This window comes from Leuciscus leuciscus (assembly GCF_965113295.1).
Source record: "Leuciscus leuciscus genome assembly, chromosome: 16".
Classification (NCBI taxonomy): domain Eukaryota; kingdom Metazoa; phylum Chordata; class Actinopteri; order Cypriniformes; family Leuciscidae; genus Leuciscus; species Leuciscus leuciscus.
This window is the reverse complement of record NC_138740.1, coordinates 2,532,167-2,547,537: the sequence shown is the minus strand read 5'-3', so window position 1 is coordinate 2,547,537 and position 15,371 is coordinate 2,532,167. Positions and strand designations below refer to the sequence as shown.

General features: G+C 38.1%; 1 protein-coding gene and 1 long non-coding RNA gene across 5 annotated transcripts in view; one reads left to right on the top strand and one right to left on the bottom strand.

Moving 5' to 3' along the window:
* jade2 (jade family PHD finger 2) overlaps positions 1–15,371 on the bottom strand; it is a 74,927-nt gene that overhangs the window by 14,440 nt on the left and 45,116 nt on the right. For all 3 annotated transcript variants that reach the window (XM_082141266.1, XM_082141267.1, XM_082141265.1), the window contains exon 10: positions 11,632–11,749. In XM_082141266.1, the coding sequence (XP_081997392.1) occupies positions 11,632–11,749 (118 nt within the window). The remainder of the gene's footprint in view (positions 1–11,631; positions 11,750–15,371) is intronic.
* Positions 11,761–14,945, top strand: LOC309477990. 2 transcript variants are annotated; one of them, XR_014198725.1, is made up of 3 exons: positions 11,761–14,208; positions 14,420–14,512; positions 14,704–14,945. It is a non-coding gene; the product is annotated as an uncharacterized lncRNA (long non-coding RNA). The 2 variants fall into 2 exon arrangements; XR_014198726.1 differs by having other exon boundaries at positions 14,420–14,945.

The window sequence follows — 15,371 nt, the reverse complement described above, 5'->3', positions numbered from 1 at the left end:
TTGTGCTGGTGTTTCTTTGTGTCGTTCCTAATGTTTATTCAATTACTCTGCTTTAAGCCTTAGTTTGGTTTGGTCTAGCCAGTGTGTGACATTATAGAAATGCATAGTCAGAGATTATACTAAAGTATGTACTTAATGAATGAAACCTTTAACGTCCAAAGACTAATATGAAGGGCATGGAATTTTATTGTCATGAAATTATATATTGGTAAATTTTCTCATCAGTATATATCTTTGGGTATGATTTTCAGTTTGAACAGCCAAAATAATTCTAGTAACATGACAATGTAATGCCGATATTGTTGAGTATCTAACCTAAACCTGGGCTGCCAACTTTGGTTTACCAGCCATATTTCTTACCGGCTAATTCACTAAAAAATTACAATTATTTATTGAAAATATAGTATGATCAAGTTTGTTTGTCCACAGTTGTAAGGCAGAAAGACTTTAACACCTTAGGCTATGTTCACACTTAGCGTCTTTTTTCAAACTGCCAGCGTCTGTTCTACATTATAACCCTATGGAGTAAACCGTTTTTTCAAAAAAGTCCTGAGCGCTTTTTTAGACGCCACCGCCGGCGTCTTTTTCTGCAGCTCAGAGCGTCTTTTTAAGTTGAAAAAAGTTCAACTTTTCCGAAAAGAACGCCCTACGTCAAGCGCCTTTTTGACAGCTGACCAATGACAAGCGAGTAGCGAGTCCTGTCGTTTCCATAACAACAAGAACAACTGTCTGTCGTGCACCCACAAACGTCTTTGTGAACCGACATTCTCCTCCCCGGTAACTTCAAAAGCCAACGCAAGAGCCAACTTTCTCTTTCTCGACATTTTTTGCATCACACAGCACTAGGCTACTGTTGCAGCTCTTGTTATAGCAGCCCGGTCTCACCCCAAAACGTCATATACTTACGCGTCTTGACCATGCGTCAACATACGACGAAAAGGGTACCCCTTTAACGTCAATATGAGACGCAGACAGAAGCGCAACAGCAGCGCCTCCTAGCGGTACCCTAACGCATACCTAAACCTACCCATAACCCGAATCGTCACATATGGACGTTATGGGGGTACCCTTTTCGTCGTATGTTGACGCATGGTCAAGACGCGTCAGTATATGCGCCAGCCACAAAAGACGCGCTCGGCTGCTATTTGTAACCGAACGCTGCCAGCGTTTTTTTTTGCTAAAAAAACGCCGTTGTCAACTTTTTCTTGTCAAAAAAGACGCTAAGTGTGAACATAGCCTTACTGTCCTTTACTTTTCTTTTGCTGCACTCTCTCCTTCCAATAATTGCAAGAAACCTCAGTTACTCATTTATAAAAAATTACTCTTTTGAACCAGCACTGACGGCTTGGGCTGTTTCTAAGCAAGACACCAGGAATATCCAGGTATTCCTAGAACAATCCATCAGGAAAATAAACCCTGATTCATGGCACAATCATCCACGACTGTTCACTGCAGTAAATCTCTGCACCAGTTAATGATAGTTGCTCGGATGTGATGTTGTCAAGAGGCGTTTTCGGTTTACATGTGTGCCAATGATATGATTATTTGTAATAATTAGAGTGGGACTCAAACTGAAATAAGATGTTTACATCATAAGCAAACATCTTCACATCTATTTACATGCAGTTTTCCATGAATGCAATTATTATTAAGAAAAGCACTTTGATGCACAACATAAAAAGTTGATCTCAAATGCAATCTGTGTTGTACTTAAAGGATTAGTTCACCTCAAAATGAAAATTTCCTGATAATTTACTCATCCCAATGCCATCCAAGATGTTCATGTATTTCTTTCTTCAGTGGAAAAGAAATTGAGTTTTTTGAGTAAAACCTTTCAGGATTTTTCTCCACACAATGGAGTTAAATGGCAACCAGAATGTTGAAGTTCAAATCAATGCCATTTCAAAGGGCTCTGCCCGATCCCAGCTGAGGAGCGGGGTCTTATCTGGCGAAACGATCGGTCATTTTCTAAAACAAATATAAATGTATATACTTATTAACCACAATTGTTCGTCTTGTGCTGGTCTGCGACGAGCCACGCATTGCATCATCACGTTGGAAAGGTCACGAGTCACGTCATCTTTCTAAGTTATTTGTCTGTGTACTCCGGTTCAGAAAGGTAGGGAAGGGCGAAAAATTCCATCTCATTTTCTCCTCCAACTTCAAAATCGTCCGACATATTTGTTTTAATTTATTATTATTATTTTCTTCTTTTTTTCGTGACCTTTCCAACGTGATGACGTAATATGTGGCGCGTCGCAGACCAGCACAAGACGAACAATTGTCCAAATAGATGCTGCACATTGGTGGTGGTTGAGGAGATTCCCCCCCTTCTATGTAAAGCGCTTGAGTGCCGAGAAAAGCGCTATATAAATGTAATGAATTATTATTATTATTATTATTATTATTAATTGTGGTTGAAAAGTATATAAATTTGTATTTGTTTTAGAAAATGACCGATCGTTTCGCCAGATAAGACCCCGCTCCTCAGCTGGGATCGGGCAGAGCCCTTTGAAATGGCATTGATTTGAACTACAACATTCTGGTTGCCATTTAACTCCATTGTGTGGAGAAAAATCCTGAAAGGTTTTACTCAAAAAACTCAATTTCTTTTCCACTGAAGAAAGAAAGACATGAACATCTTGGATGGCATTGGGGTGAGTAAATTATCAGGAAATTTTCATTTTGAGGTGAACTAATCCTTTAAATTATGTTGTTTATCTTCTTCATATTACTTTATACATTCATATACAGTACCTGTTGTTTTTCATTTTTTATATTGCTTTATGTTTCTGTTTAATCTTGTTATATGCCGTGTTGTCTCCTAACAAGATAAGAGGCTATCTCCATCTCAAGGTTTTTAACATCACATGATGATGATGTAAAGCAGAAGTTTTCATATAATAAGACTTCAGACAAAGACAGATGTTTAACAGATTATTTAGGAAACTGTTTATTTTTAGCACTATTTTGTCTCCTGCTTTTACCTTTTGCTTATCTTTATGGTGTAGTTCCTAATATATGCCTACAATACCAATTGAAAAAAATAAAATAAAATAAAAGAGGCCACGGACAGCCAAGCAAATTTCAGCAGCTGATCACTTAAAGCAGCACTCAGTAGCTTCGGGACTTCTTCGCTGTATTCTCGCTTTTTTCTCGCAGGTTTCTCTCTAGAGCTCCCCCCACAGCTTCGGAATAGATATTTGACAACACTGTTGTAAAAACTCGTTGTTGATTCTCAGACACCAGAGGCTATAGATCAACGACATCAAAGCAGATGGGACATTCTTTAAAACGTCTTCTTCATTCGGGTTCGGACAGCGTGAGGGAGCGCAATAATGACAGCATTTTAGCAGATTTCTTTTGGCCGTAAAGCAATTGTTTACATCGCGAGACCTGATATCACGCGAGACTTCCTGACGCGGCGGCCGGCGGCCCGCCGGCTCAAAGTTGCAAGTGCGTATTTTCCGCTCACGGGCACCAGGGGGGTGCGAAACGACCACCACTCAACCCGAAATAAGTGATATAACCATTCCAATGACTCCGAAGCTGTTCAGTTAAGGTAAAAAAAGTTACTTAGTTCACCTTTAAACTGTGATTGTGTAATTTGGATGATATGTAGGGTGTCTTACATGAGGCTGTACATCAAATTTCGAGAGAATCGGCCACAGGGAGCCACTAAAGTAAGCTAATGGACATTTCTAATAAATACAGAAGAGTACAGGCAGAAATAAGCATGCCCTTTTGCTCTGAATCTTCCAGTGCCCCAAAACTAGACAGTCATAGGGATTAACATTTCTGCAAGACTCATCCTGGGCTGTTTGTCTAAACTTGTATGAAATTTGGTATGTATCATCCATAAATGCTCCTGAAATTTGGTATGTATCCTCTGACACCCCCAAGACCAGCCGAACGCCGTGAGTGTGTGTGAGAAATCAGGAATGGTAAGAGAACATTGAGCTTGGTACATTTTTCCTTCAAACTAAACTTGGATCTCCAGCCGATAGTTTAAATCCCGTCCGGCTAGAGCTCTTTCCATAATGTTTACTCATTAGGTCAGTAGATGGTCTTTTGTGGCTGTTTGAACACAAAACACGAACGTTTTGAGCTTGTCTACTTTCACCACTTCCAGAAAACGCATTCGACCGGATTGCTTTCGTAGTGTAAACGCTGAATGTGTTTTCAGTTACCTCTGGAAGTGATTGAAAGTGGACAAGCTCAAAACATGTTAGACCCCGTTTACACCTGTATTTTAGTGTCGTCCACTTGTGATCCGATCTACCAAAACACATCTTAGTACCAGCTGTAAACAGGGCCAAAAGGATGTGTTTGTAAAAACTGTTTAACTTTGGCAATTGATTCCTATTATAATAATCCTTGGACTCCAATAATCACCATTTGTGGCGGTTTTTATTTGATTTCCCCAATTTGATGTTTATTGCTATAAAGCAACAAAATCACATAGGTCTGGTAACAGGGTTGGAAAAATGGCAAACCTCATAGACAAAGTATAGAAAATAAAACTGATCAGATGTTTAGTTTGAGCTAGGGCTTGGCAATATATTATATTTTTCACAATTTTATTTTTCCATGTTGATCGATAGTAATATTTATCACGATGTATAATTGTATAATGCTGCCAGCTTGAAAAGTATCCTGACAATGACTGAAGCCTGGAGATACCTGAAGGTTCATTAATTACATTTTATACCATGGTCTGGGTGAATACTCGATTCTGATTGGCTGCAGGGTGTCCATTAAAAAGTGATAGAGGACACCTAGTAAAGGAGTTCTGGTGAAACTGACTGTTTACCGTTCGAAAATAATAAATAAATGCGCTGGCTACATCAGCTGTGAGTAACCATAGCAACAGGCAGTAAACTGAAGGGGTCTACGAGCTGAGCGGACTATAAATATCTCCGGTTGCTAAATAAACCATCAGGGGTAACCAGGGAAACCAAGTTATTGTTTGTAAAAACTTTAGATTTCCATTGTAAAACTGATTAAAATATAAACTAATGTTTTAAAAATGTGTTTGGCAAGTGACCATGGTATAAGCGGGTTAATGCCCTTCGAGGTTTCCATTGTCAGGTATTAATGGACTTCGGCGGAGGCAACCGTCCGACGCGCATCATGCCTCGCCATCGTCCATTAATACCTGACAATGGAAACCTCGAAGGGCATTAACCCTTACTTAGAATATAGTTTATTAACATAAATCGAACTTTTAACTGTGCAAACATGCTTTTCTGCCTTAAATCTGCAGTCCGTAAATTTTGGCGCTCTAGCGGTTAAAGGACAATTCCGGTATTTAACACTTTGAGTCTATTTTGTAGTTTATTTTGGATGAACAAGAGTGATGGACAAAGAAATTTTGACAATGGTTCCTGTCTCGACTTTTTGACTATTTTAGAATTGCCCATGACCGCTTTAGAATGGGAGACTATGGCCATGCACAAACATGCCCTTAAAACAACCCTTAATGTTCGTTTTCAAAACTGTGCAACTCACCGAGTGGTTAGTGGTGTTCGTTGATGATTAAAAACAAATATATCGCCGCAATGTATGATTTCAATCCGTTTATTTTTCTATAGTGGAACTATTTTTTCAGATACCTCACAACCGCGTATAAACTTCCGCTCTTCGGCAACTTCCGTTGCTCTGCTCACGCTAGCCTTCTGAGAGACAGAGAACCGAGCGAAAAGACCTAAAAGACTACAACCAAATGTAAACAGCCCCCTTTCCGTCTCCGGTAGCGCAGTAATATCAACGAGCAATGAGTCCTCCAACGGAAATCAATGGGATTTTACAAAATGGCAAATAAAACACGACAGAAACTGTATTTCGCTACGCTACTTGTTTTGGAACATCAACGAACACCACTAACCACTCGATGAGTTGCACAGTTTTGAAAACGAACATTAAGGGTTGTTTTAAGGGCATGTTTGTGCATGGCCATAGACTCCCATTCTAAAGCGGTCATGGGCAATTCTAAAATAGTCAAAAAGTCGAGACAGGAACCATTGTCAAAATTTCTTTGTCCACCACTCTTGTTCATCCAAAACAAACTACAAAATAGACTCAAAGTGTTAAATACCGGAATTGTCCTTTAATAAGCAGAATTGCATGCGTCTTGAGGAAGAACACTGTAGCCGGAGCTACTTCTGCGTGTTAATGTCTATGGCGAATCACACAGGTATATGTGTGGATACCTGTGGATTCATGATGCACTCGCTTATCATATAGATTTTAAAACACAAAAAAAGTTACGGACTGCAGCTTTAAAATAATTGAAGTTCGGTTGCCTTGTGACTTATTAAAATAGTGTCAGCAACAGTGACATCTGAAATATTTGCAGAAGTATAACCTATTAGATCTGCACGATTCTGGATAAATTGAGAATCACAATCTTTTTGTTTAAAATAGAGATCACGATTCTCCCACAATTCTGAAATGACAACTAAACAAAATAACACGTAATTTCCTGGAGGTTTGACAAAATGTTGCTGCAGTCTACTTAAAAAATATTTAAAAAAATGTTTTTTATACATTATACATTTTTTAATTAATGGTTCAATGACTCACTCATAAAGACGTTTAATTACTGGATGAAGCTGCATTTTTGAACAGATCTCTTGAATGAATGATTCAATGACAAATACATTTTTAACAGTCACCTGTCGCCACCTACTGGTGTAACGACACAATCTTTATTTGAAGCATCAAGTTGCTTTTAAAGGTGATTTACTCTATTTTGATCGCTACCCTAGACATCAGTGTGCATGTAAATCAGAACTAAAAACTTGTATTCCATCACTTACACACTAAATTACTTCCATACTAACTCTGGTTGTCAGTTCACCTTTTAGTCCTTAATCCTGTTCTGTACACACACAGTTCAGTAATTTAAAGAAGTGACCACCACATTCTACATCCGAATGAAAAATGCAGGTAGTCACAATCGCATTTACAAAAATCCTACGCAGTGTGTACAGAACCAAACTGATCAACTAGTTGTTAATGAGGTATTTCAACCTGCATCAGAGATGTTTCTATCTTCTGTATGTGCGGTGCAAGAATATCACAGGGAAGAGCTATGAGCCTTGACTTGTGTTGCCAGATCTTGCTAGAAAAAGCCAACAACAAGCCCATAAAAAAAACGAAATAAATCAAAATGCTTTGATGAAAATAAAACCAAAATATCATGACCCGCACCTCCTCATGAGCTTCATGAGCCAAGCTTAAACAAGCCCAAAAACGCTTATTATAAGTGGACATGACAACACTGATGTATGTATGTATGTATGTATGTAAAAGTTTGTAGTTTTGAGAAAACAATGTTCATGCGTGGTTCGTTAAAAACCAATTAAGTCACTGAAATAAGGCCATAAAACACATAAGCCCCTTTCACACGGAGATTCCGGAAAATACACGGATAATGTGTCCCGGGTTTCACACTGCCAGTGATTTTCCGGAATCTGCTAGTGCGTTCACACACATCCCGTAAAAATCCCGTAAAGACACGTGACGTCAGGAAGTCATCGCAATGGCACGTGCGTTAGGGCTGTCAAAATGGCTGAAAAGTTAAATTCAAATTTCTTTCTTAAATATTAGCAAAATTCTACGTACATTGAATTCTAAAGGCAATACTTAATGTTACAGGAAAAAAGTACTGTATTGTCTTCTACTCACTACCTTGATCTGCAGCGAGTGCTGAGCGCTTTCTGTTGACAATGTTTCCAGCTGATGAAAACACACGCTCAGCTCTGACTGGTGCCAGGTGTGGTCAAGTATGTCTTTGCCAGCTGCACAACATGCACAACTGCACCGCACCGTGTACTACTGTATAAGCTAACAGAAAACCCCCCAGTTACGTAATCATCATGTGTCGCGCACCTCGACACACCAAAAATTCGAATGCACGGCCTTTGCATTCGAATGTGTTTTATTTATTTATTACATTAATTGAAATTTGAATTATTTTTTTGACAGCCCTAACGTGCGTCATTACTGCGACACACCCCTTACGGCATTGGTCCTGGCTTTTGTTCACACAGGGTGCGTTCCGGGACTGATCCCGGCAATGTTACTATAGGTCCCCATCCCGGGATCAATCCCGGGACGTGTTTGCGTTCACACAGAAGACACTCCAACAATTTTACGGCAATTTCCCGGTATCAACGTGCCGTGTGAAAGGGGCTATACCGAACAAGACTTTTGAGAGCTGGATCTTGTAGCCTAGAGATTTAACAATATTTTTTAAGACAATTTTTGTGTTGCGAGGGAGTGTCGATGGCCATGAATCGATGTGATTCACAACTGGGAAGACAAAAACCCTCCCCTAATGGTCCAATCAAGGTAAATGTGACCGTGAGGAACCAAAGAAAGAAGGTGAGAAGATTAAAAGAATGGTTTTTTTTCCCCCTTGTTTGTAGTTTATTTCAACACAACATAATCAATACACAATGAAGGTCAAAGACACATTATTTAACACACTAATCTAAAACACAGACGTATGAACTGTCAAACACCTTTCCTGGAAACAGTTCCTGTTTGACTGAAGATACAAGTAAACCATACCTGGTATTTCCAACGTGTCTGCTGCTTCTTTCGCACGGAAGAAAAAAAACGGCCCCACCGTCAGTAGTCAGTGATTCACCATGTTCATGTAAAATACTAGTTCAATTTAGTTGAAAAACTTGCTGATGTTGGTACAGCGATGTCATAGAAAAACAATTGGAAGAGAGTCGTGTGAAAGTTTGAGTCCGCAGGACTCATCAGTAGTGTCTATCTGGTCCCTGTATTAAAAAAAAAAGAAAAAGAAAGAAAAGGCGTGTGAGGAGCATGCTGATATTAGGAGAAACTATATTATTGCATTAGTATCACTATTAATTTTACCCATTTATAACAAAAACATGATTTTTGTAGTCATAGAGGCACGCATGCTTTGTATTTATTATCATACATACAGTACAAGTCATTTTATATTTTAGAAATTAAATTATTATCATCATCAAGTTATAAACGTGATATTTGCAAACAGTATTTCACAGAAAACACTTTTCTTAGACTTTAACATTCATCATATTACAGTGTAAACAAATTAATTTTATATCGTATTATGTTTTTAATTATAGAGCAAAAAACCCCGCTTTATATGTCATTAGATGCAAATGAAAGGTTGCTTATATTTTTATATTTCAAAGTTTCACTCGATTTCACACTTTTCAATCTGGCGATATAATAAGAAGGAAAAGGGAAATACCCACATAATAAAATGTGTAAAAGTTTATGTAAAAATAACACGCTATAACTAATGTGAAAATGAATCACTTACTCGTCAGAAAAGATATCCTCCGCTGAATCAAGCCGCGCGTCGCATCGCACTCTTCTTCTTCTGTGGTAAATTCAAGGCTTATTCCTCACAGCGCGTCTTCTTCCAAACTCGGTGAAAAGCAGAGGAGATCTGATGAAGCTTGATGCTTTGTTTACTGAGGTGACGGGGCGTTTACAGGTGCGCCGTGGCTCACGTGGACGATTACCGCATGAATGAGTGGGTGTGGCCACATTAATAATAATGAGCAGAGACTTGAGAAACTGTATCTCTAGTTGGGTTCATACGGATTACATAAACTGATAATATTTGTCGTCGATTTGACTATGATATTTCAAGCATTTCTCGTGTCTGTATTCGCTGGGTTTCGGTTCATATTTGTGATGCATTTCAGAAAGAAGATCTATGCATAAAATCTATGCATAATTGTATGTAAAGTGACACGTCAAATGACTGAATGGCTGTCTGAAACATTTAAATAGTGTTCAGAAACAGAAAGTAGCGCAGCTGCGTTGTTCATGGGGTTACTGGGGTAAAGGCTGCACTTCTGCTGTTCCTTCAGCGCCATCTACTGTCAGAGACCGAATGTGCGTTTTCATTCACTCGTTCCACCATGTGCTTTTCATCAGTATTGGGTTGTTTACATCACAGAGCCTTTTTGACGTAGCACACACACCATGTTGCAAATATTAACCGGATGATGGAAAAGTAATCTAAAAATAAATAAAAAAGCACTGCTGTCATTAGTTGTTTCCAACCATCTCCGAAACTGGTCATCTTCAAGCGACTGAGAGTTAAATTTGCATTTTCCCACTTTGCTCGAATTTGCCCGCTCTCGTCTCCCAGGCGACTCATCTCTGGTGAGGTGCACACTGTGACATACTACATAATAAAAAGACATGTGTAACACAGTCAAGTTGCAAACTGGGTATTACCCAAGACTTGGTGCCACACAGCTTAGGGCCGCATTTTACACTGCAGTTCTTCATGCCCAATTCTGATTTTTTGACTATATCAGATTTTTCTTTGACGCCCCGCTTTTCTTTTAAAAGTGACCCATATCTGATATCTGCATTTACACTACACTTGGAGAAACTAACAAAACACAACATTATGATATCAAGAAATCAATTTCAATTTAATTCATTGACATGGAATTCATAGAAACATTTTTAATACAATGTTTTAATCTTTATATCAATATAGTACAAATTCTTCAAGACTTCTTCTATTTCCGCGTATAATTAAGGCCTGAAACCGATCAGAGAATATCGGAATCCATGTGCTTTTCCTGCTTACATGTTCGTGGGTCATATCTGATCTGTGTCACATGGGAGGAAAAAAAAAATATCCGGAATTGGGTCACTTGAGCCATGCAGTGTAAATGCGGCCTAAAAGCATATATTTAGGACTTTTTAATGGCGTCAAAATCATGGGATTCTAATTCGAGACTTTCAAGATTTTACATTTTTAATGCCCCATGGGAACCCTGGCAAAATGTAAACTTTGTAAACCAGTCACTATGCTACACATGTGACCGCATTCTCGTACTCTTGGTGCTGTCACTGAGATAGTACCTTTGTTTGTTGTGTTTCCCAACCGTCTGTCTGCATTTTGTTTGCAGACTGTCTGGGCCGGATCACACATAACGCGTTTTTGCATTCCTCTGCGCTATTTTTCCACTGGTTTTCTATGTAAACGTGCTATATGGATGTGTTTCGCGTCTTTCGCAGCGTCGCATGCATGACACGGCATTATAAAAACACGTTAAAAGAGCTTGAGAGCTTGTTCCAATGATCTTCATCTCATGTTTCCGCAAAATCACGTTGTGTAATGCATTCTTACCTTTTCTTTTTTCAACAATTTCCTCAGCTTTGGAGGGTAACGCAAGTTTGTTTCCCTCGTCGGCTCTATGGAGACTGACTGGATGTTGTCACATTTATTTCTGATGTGTGATAGACTGGTAGGTTAATCCATTTAGAGTAAAAAAGCCCAGAAGCTTATCATCGTTATCAACATAAATCATCGCAATCTCGATATCGTTATATATCTTTATCGCCCAGCCGTAGTTTCAGCACCTTCTTTCACTGACCATTTGTATAAAAAGGAAAAATAATACATTTTTGAAGGGTCACTTTGAACCCTACTTTAGCCGTAAATGAACTTGACCCCCAAACACCGCTTAAAGCTCTCACAATCTTCTCGTTTCCAGCTTAGATATTGTGCTATCAATTAAAACCGATAGATCAAAATATTAAAAGAAAAACATAAGAGATTGTTGTGAAGAGTTTCCATACCTCCAACCAGGTCCTTCTCTAAGAGCTGAATCTGCAAGGAAAAGATCTTCTCCTGCAGGTTGCATAAAGAGTGTTTGATCCTCTCTCTGCGTGTGACCATGTAGCACAAGTTTCTGACCTGAAAGAAAATACACCAGTCAGTCACTGAAATAGCTATGGTTAGGAGTTAGCATGTTTCTGTAAAACCTTCATTTTTCATAGTATAGGTGGGAAAGTCCTCTGAGGAAGTAAGTGTTGCCACCACGGTTCTGCCAACGACTCATTAACCTAATCAGTGACTAACCTTCATAATCAATAATATGTTCATTTGCTGAGCACCTTTACTGGTGAAAAGGGTTGGGCAACTTTGGTACTGGAGGGCCACTGTTTAGCTCAGCCATAATCAAACACACCTGAACAAGCTAATCAAGGTCTTCAGGATTACTAGAAAGTTTTTATCAGGGTTAAAGCTGAACAGTCTTGTTAAACATTGACCCAGACAAAGAGGTTTTCATGATGACGATACAGTATGAATAAGCTAGTGAATATTCCTGCAAACACAGTAGCGTCATTCCATGTCAAATCAAACAAATTTCAGAAACATCCCTGGTTCAAATTCTTTAATATGTTAATATTCTTTCTGAAGAAAGGAATATCTCTCTGCTTAATGTAATCTGTATGAAATGTGCATCTATAGGCGCGTTCACTACTGCGAAGATGGCGAGTCAGCATCGTCAACTTCATCTTTGCAGCCGACACTGACACAGAAAACACTAGCTCATTAACCCTCTGAGGTCGAGAAACGCGCCCACGCGTTTTGCTGGATTTTTTTCACATAGCAGCAACATAAACTTAAAAAAATCCGTCATTTATGGTCATATAAATAAAATAAATACATGATTATAAACTATAGAGGGTCTTCTTTTTTTTGTGTACACTCACATTAACATCAAAACCTTGTTTTTATTTTTAAATAAATAAAATAAACAGGGTGCGCTTTCAGCTCACTCTGTCTCCGCAAAAATCTTTCTGAAACAAGTCTGGAAAACTCAGCGAATACTTATCACACAACCATGAAACATGCGTCTAAAGAAAGCTTTAAATTTCTACTTTAAAATAAAACAGTTCACATTCAAAACAAATATTCTCCTGCAATGTAATCTGTATGAAACTAAAGAGAAGTACAGTTTCTCCCGTCTCATCTAATTATCTGTAATTAGTTCACGCCCTCTCGCAGAGCGCGCTATTCATAAGATAATGTGCTGAGGTGATATGCAAAATAAGGTAAACGCCCCCTGAAATGAGTTCACACCCACTCGCAGAGCGCGCTATTCATAAGATAATGTGCTGAGGTGATCTATGCAAAATAAGGTAAAAAGCCCCCTGAAATGCTTTAAAACCAGCAAGTTTCATTCACTCACTTTCCTGCGCCGTTGGAAGATGACACACAGCCCTTCAGCTCGTCCTGGATAGCGATCAAGAGTTCACTTTTTCCTCAGAAGAAGAACAGGACTCTGACAACGAACGTTTGTATTTTTGAAGAGCGACTTGATCCAGCCGTGGATATTTCGGATGAGTAAGTCTTTTTAAATTTACTTGCATTAGTTGACAAGCTATTTTGTATAAACGTAGGCTACATATTTTACTGGTTGGACCATTTCCATACTTGTCATTCAGAGTAATTATATTTAAATGGTCTAGGCTATGCTTTATAAAGTAGGAGAGAGGCTTCATGCAGTCTGTTTTCTTTCGTTTTTAATAGTTTTGTTTAAAATAACACATTTCGAGCTTTCTATATATTTCTCTGGTATTTTAGGCAAAGCTTATGAGTTTGGGTTCATTTATGAGGCCTCCAGTTCCTGCTATTTTTAATTCTTATGTTTTAAATACAGGCATTTGGTTGATGAAACAACTATTAAAATTAAGATACAATTAATACAAAACGAAATTCACTTTAAAGAAAGGCTTTATACAAAAAATAAACTTAATGAAATGGTCAAAATCTTCTCTGCCCACTCCATTTGTTTCGCGATTGCGCATGATCTTACTCATGCTTTTCACTTTTCATATAATCAACATAAATGAAATAAAATAAAAATAATGATTTTATTTACACCTAAATATGAACTAAATTGTTTTATTTAATTTTAATGACTAGGCTACAACACGTAGGCCAATTAGCCTACAGTACAGAGAAATTAGTTGACAAGCTATTTTAAATAAATGTAGGCTACAGATTTTACTTGTTGGACCATTTCCATACTTTCCATCCAGAGTAATTTATATTTAAATGAAGAGTGCTTGCAAATATCTATTGCAAATGTGTGTATGTGCTGAAATGTGTAAATATGCCCAGCTGATGAATTGCAAATGTGTTAATGTTTGCGTTGTGCTATCTCCGTAATGGCCCATTGACACACATATGCCTACAGCACGTGTCTACAATTATTTGCATCAGTTATTCATATAGACTAATGGTAATATACTTTGAAATATTTATGTTATAATAGTTTTCAACTTTTTTTAAAACAGGAATGCTGCATCTCCTTCATCTGCAACTCGGAGGGCGCGCAGCAACACAGTTGAACGTCAGAAAGAGTAAGTACATATTTACCAATGTTTGTGCAATTTTGTTTATATACTTATTACAATATGAGCCTGTATGAGTTTATTTATTTTTGGAGGTTGGTTGATAATGTTACATATTTTTTCTTTGTGTTATCTTATCAGCATGCTAATGCCCATCAGTTGTGCATGTGCTGGAATAGTACTCTATATGATAATAATAGTTTTCAACTTTTTTTGAAAGGAATGATGTAGGTTGCTCACTCTCACCTCTCACTGCAACTCGCACTGGGAGGGCACGCGACAGGTGTCGTTCAGTTTTGAGAACAACTGAAAAGTAAGTACACTTATTCCCTTTCTTTCAGATATTAGTATAATTCTGTTTACATATTCTGGTTTTACATAGTCCATACAAACATTATGTGTCTGTATGGCTTTGCATCTGGCCAATGTTACTTATAATGATTGAAATGCAGTTGTTATATTTTGTGTAATAAACATGCTCACAGTTGTTTGTTTGTTTTACAGCTATAAAGGTGATGGTGATCATCAGACACCTGTTGCAAAGAGGACCAAGACAAACATTCAGACAAGCAACAAGCAGTCTACTCTGTCATGGAAAACAGAGACTGACATTGATATGGTTCCACAGACTCTGAGATTCCTGCCTGCACGGGAACCTGGACCACAGCTGAGTTTAAAACATTGCAAATTTAAAACATTTAGTTCCTCCTCATAGAGGAATTACAATAAAACAGTGAAAAACAAAACCTTTGAATCTCCTCTTTGTTCAGGCTGCCTCTCTTGATGGCCCATTAGTCATTGGGGGAGTGTCTATGTCACACCCCTGGTCTGAATCTCATTAATATTGATGAGCGATTACCCCTCCCACGCATAAACCTCTTCTGACAAAAAAAACTGTTTTACAATGTTTAAATCAATGTATTGTTTTAAGAGAACGATCAGGCAGGATGAATTTCACATCATTTTGAAGCCAGAACTAGAAACGACAACATATATTAGTCAAGAGTCTTGTGGGCACATATTTAGAATGTGTTTTGTGTTCTTAAAAAAAGAAAGTTGCTGAAATTTTTTTAAAATAACCATGCATAAACATTATTCTCTTAAAAATACAAAGATTTACAAGCATGTTGATCAGATATTATGCTAGCCCTGTTTGTGTTATATAGAGTGAA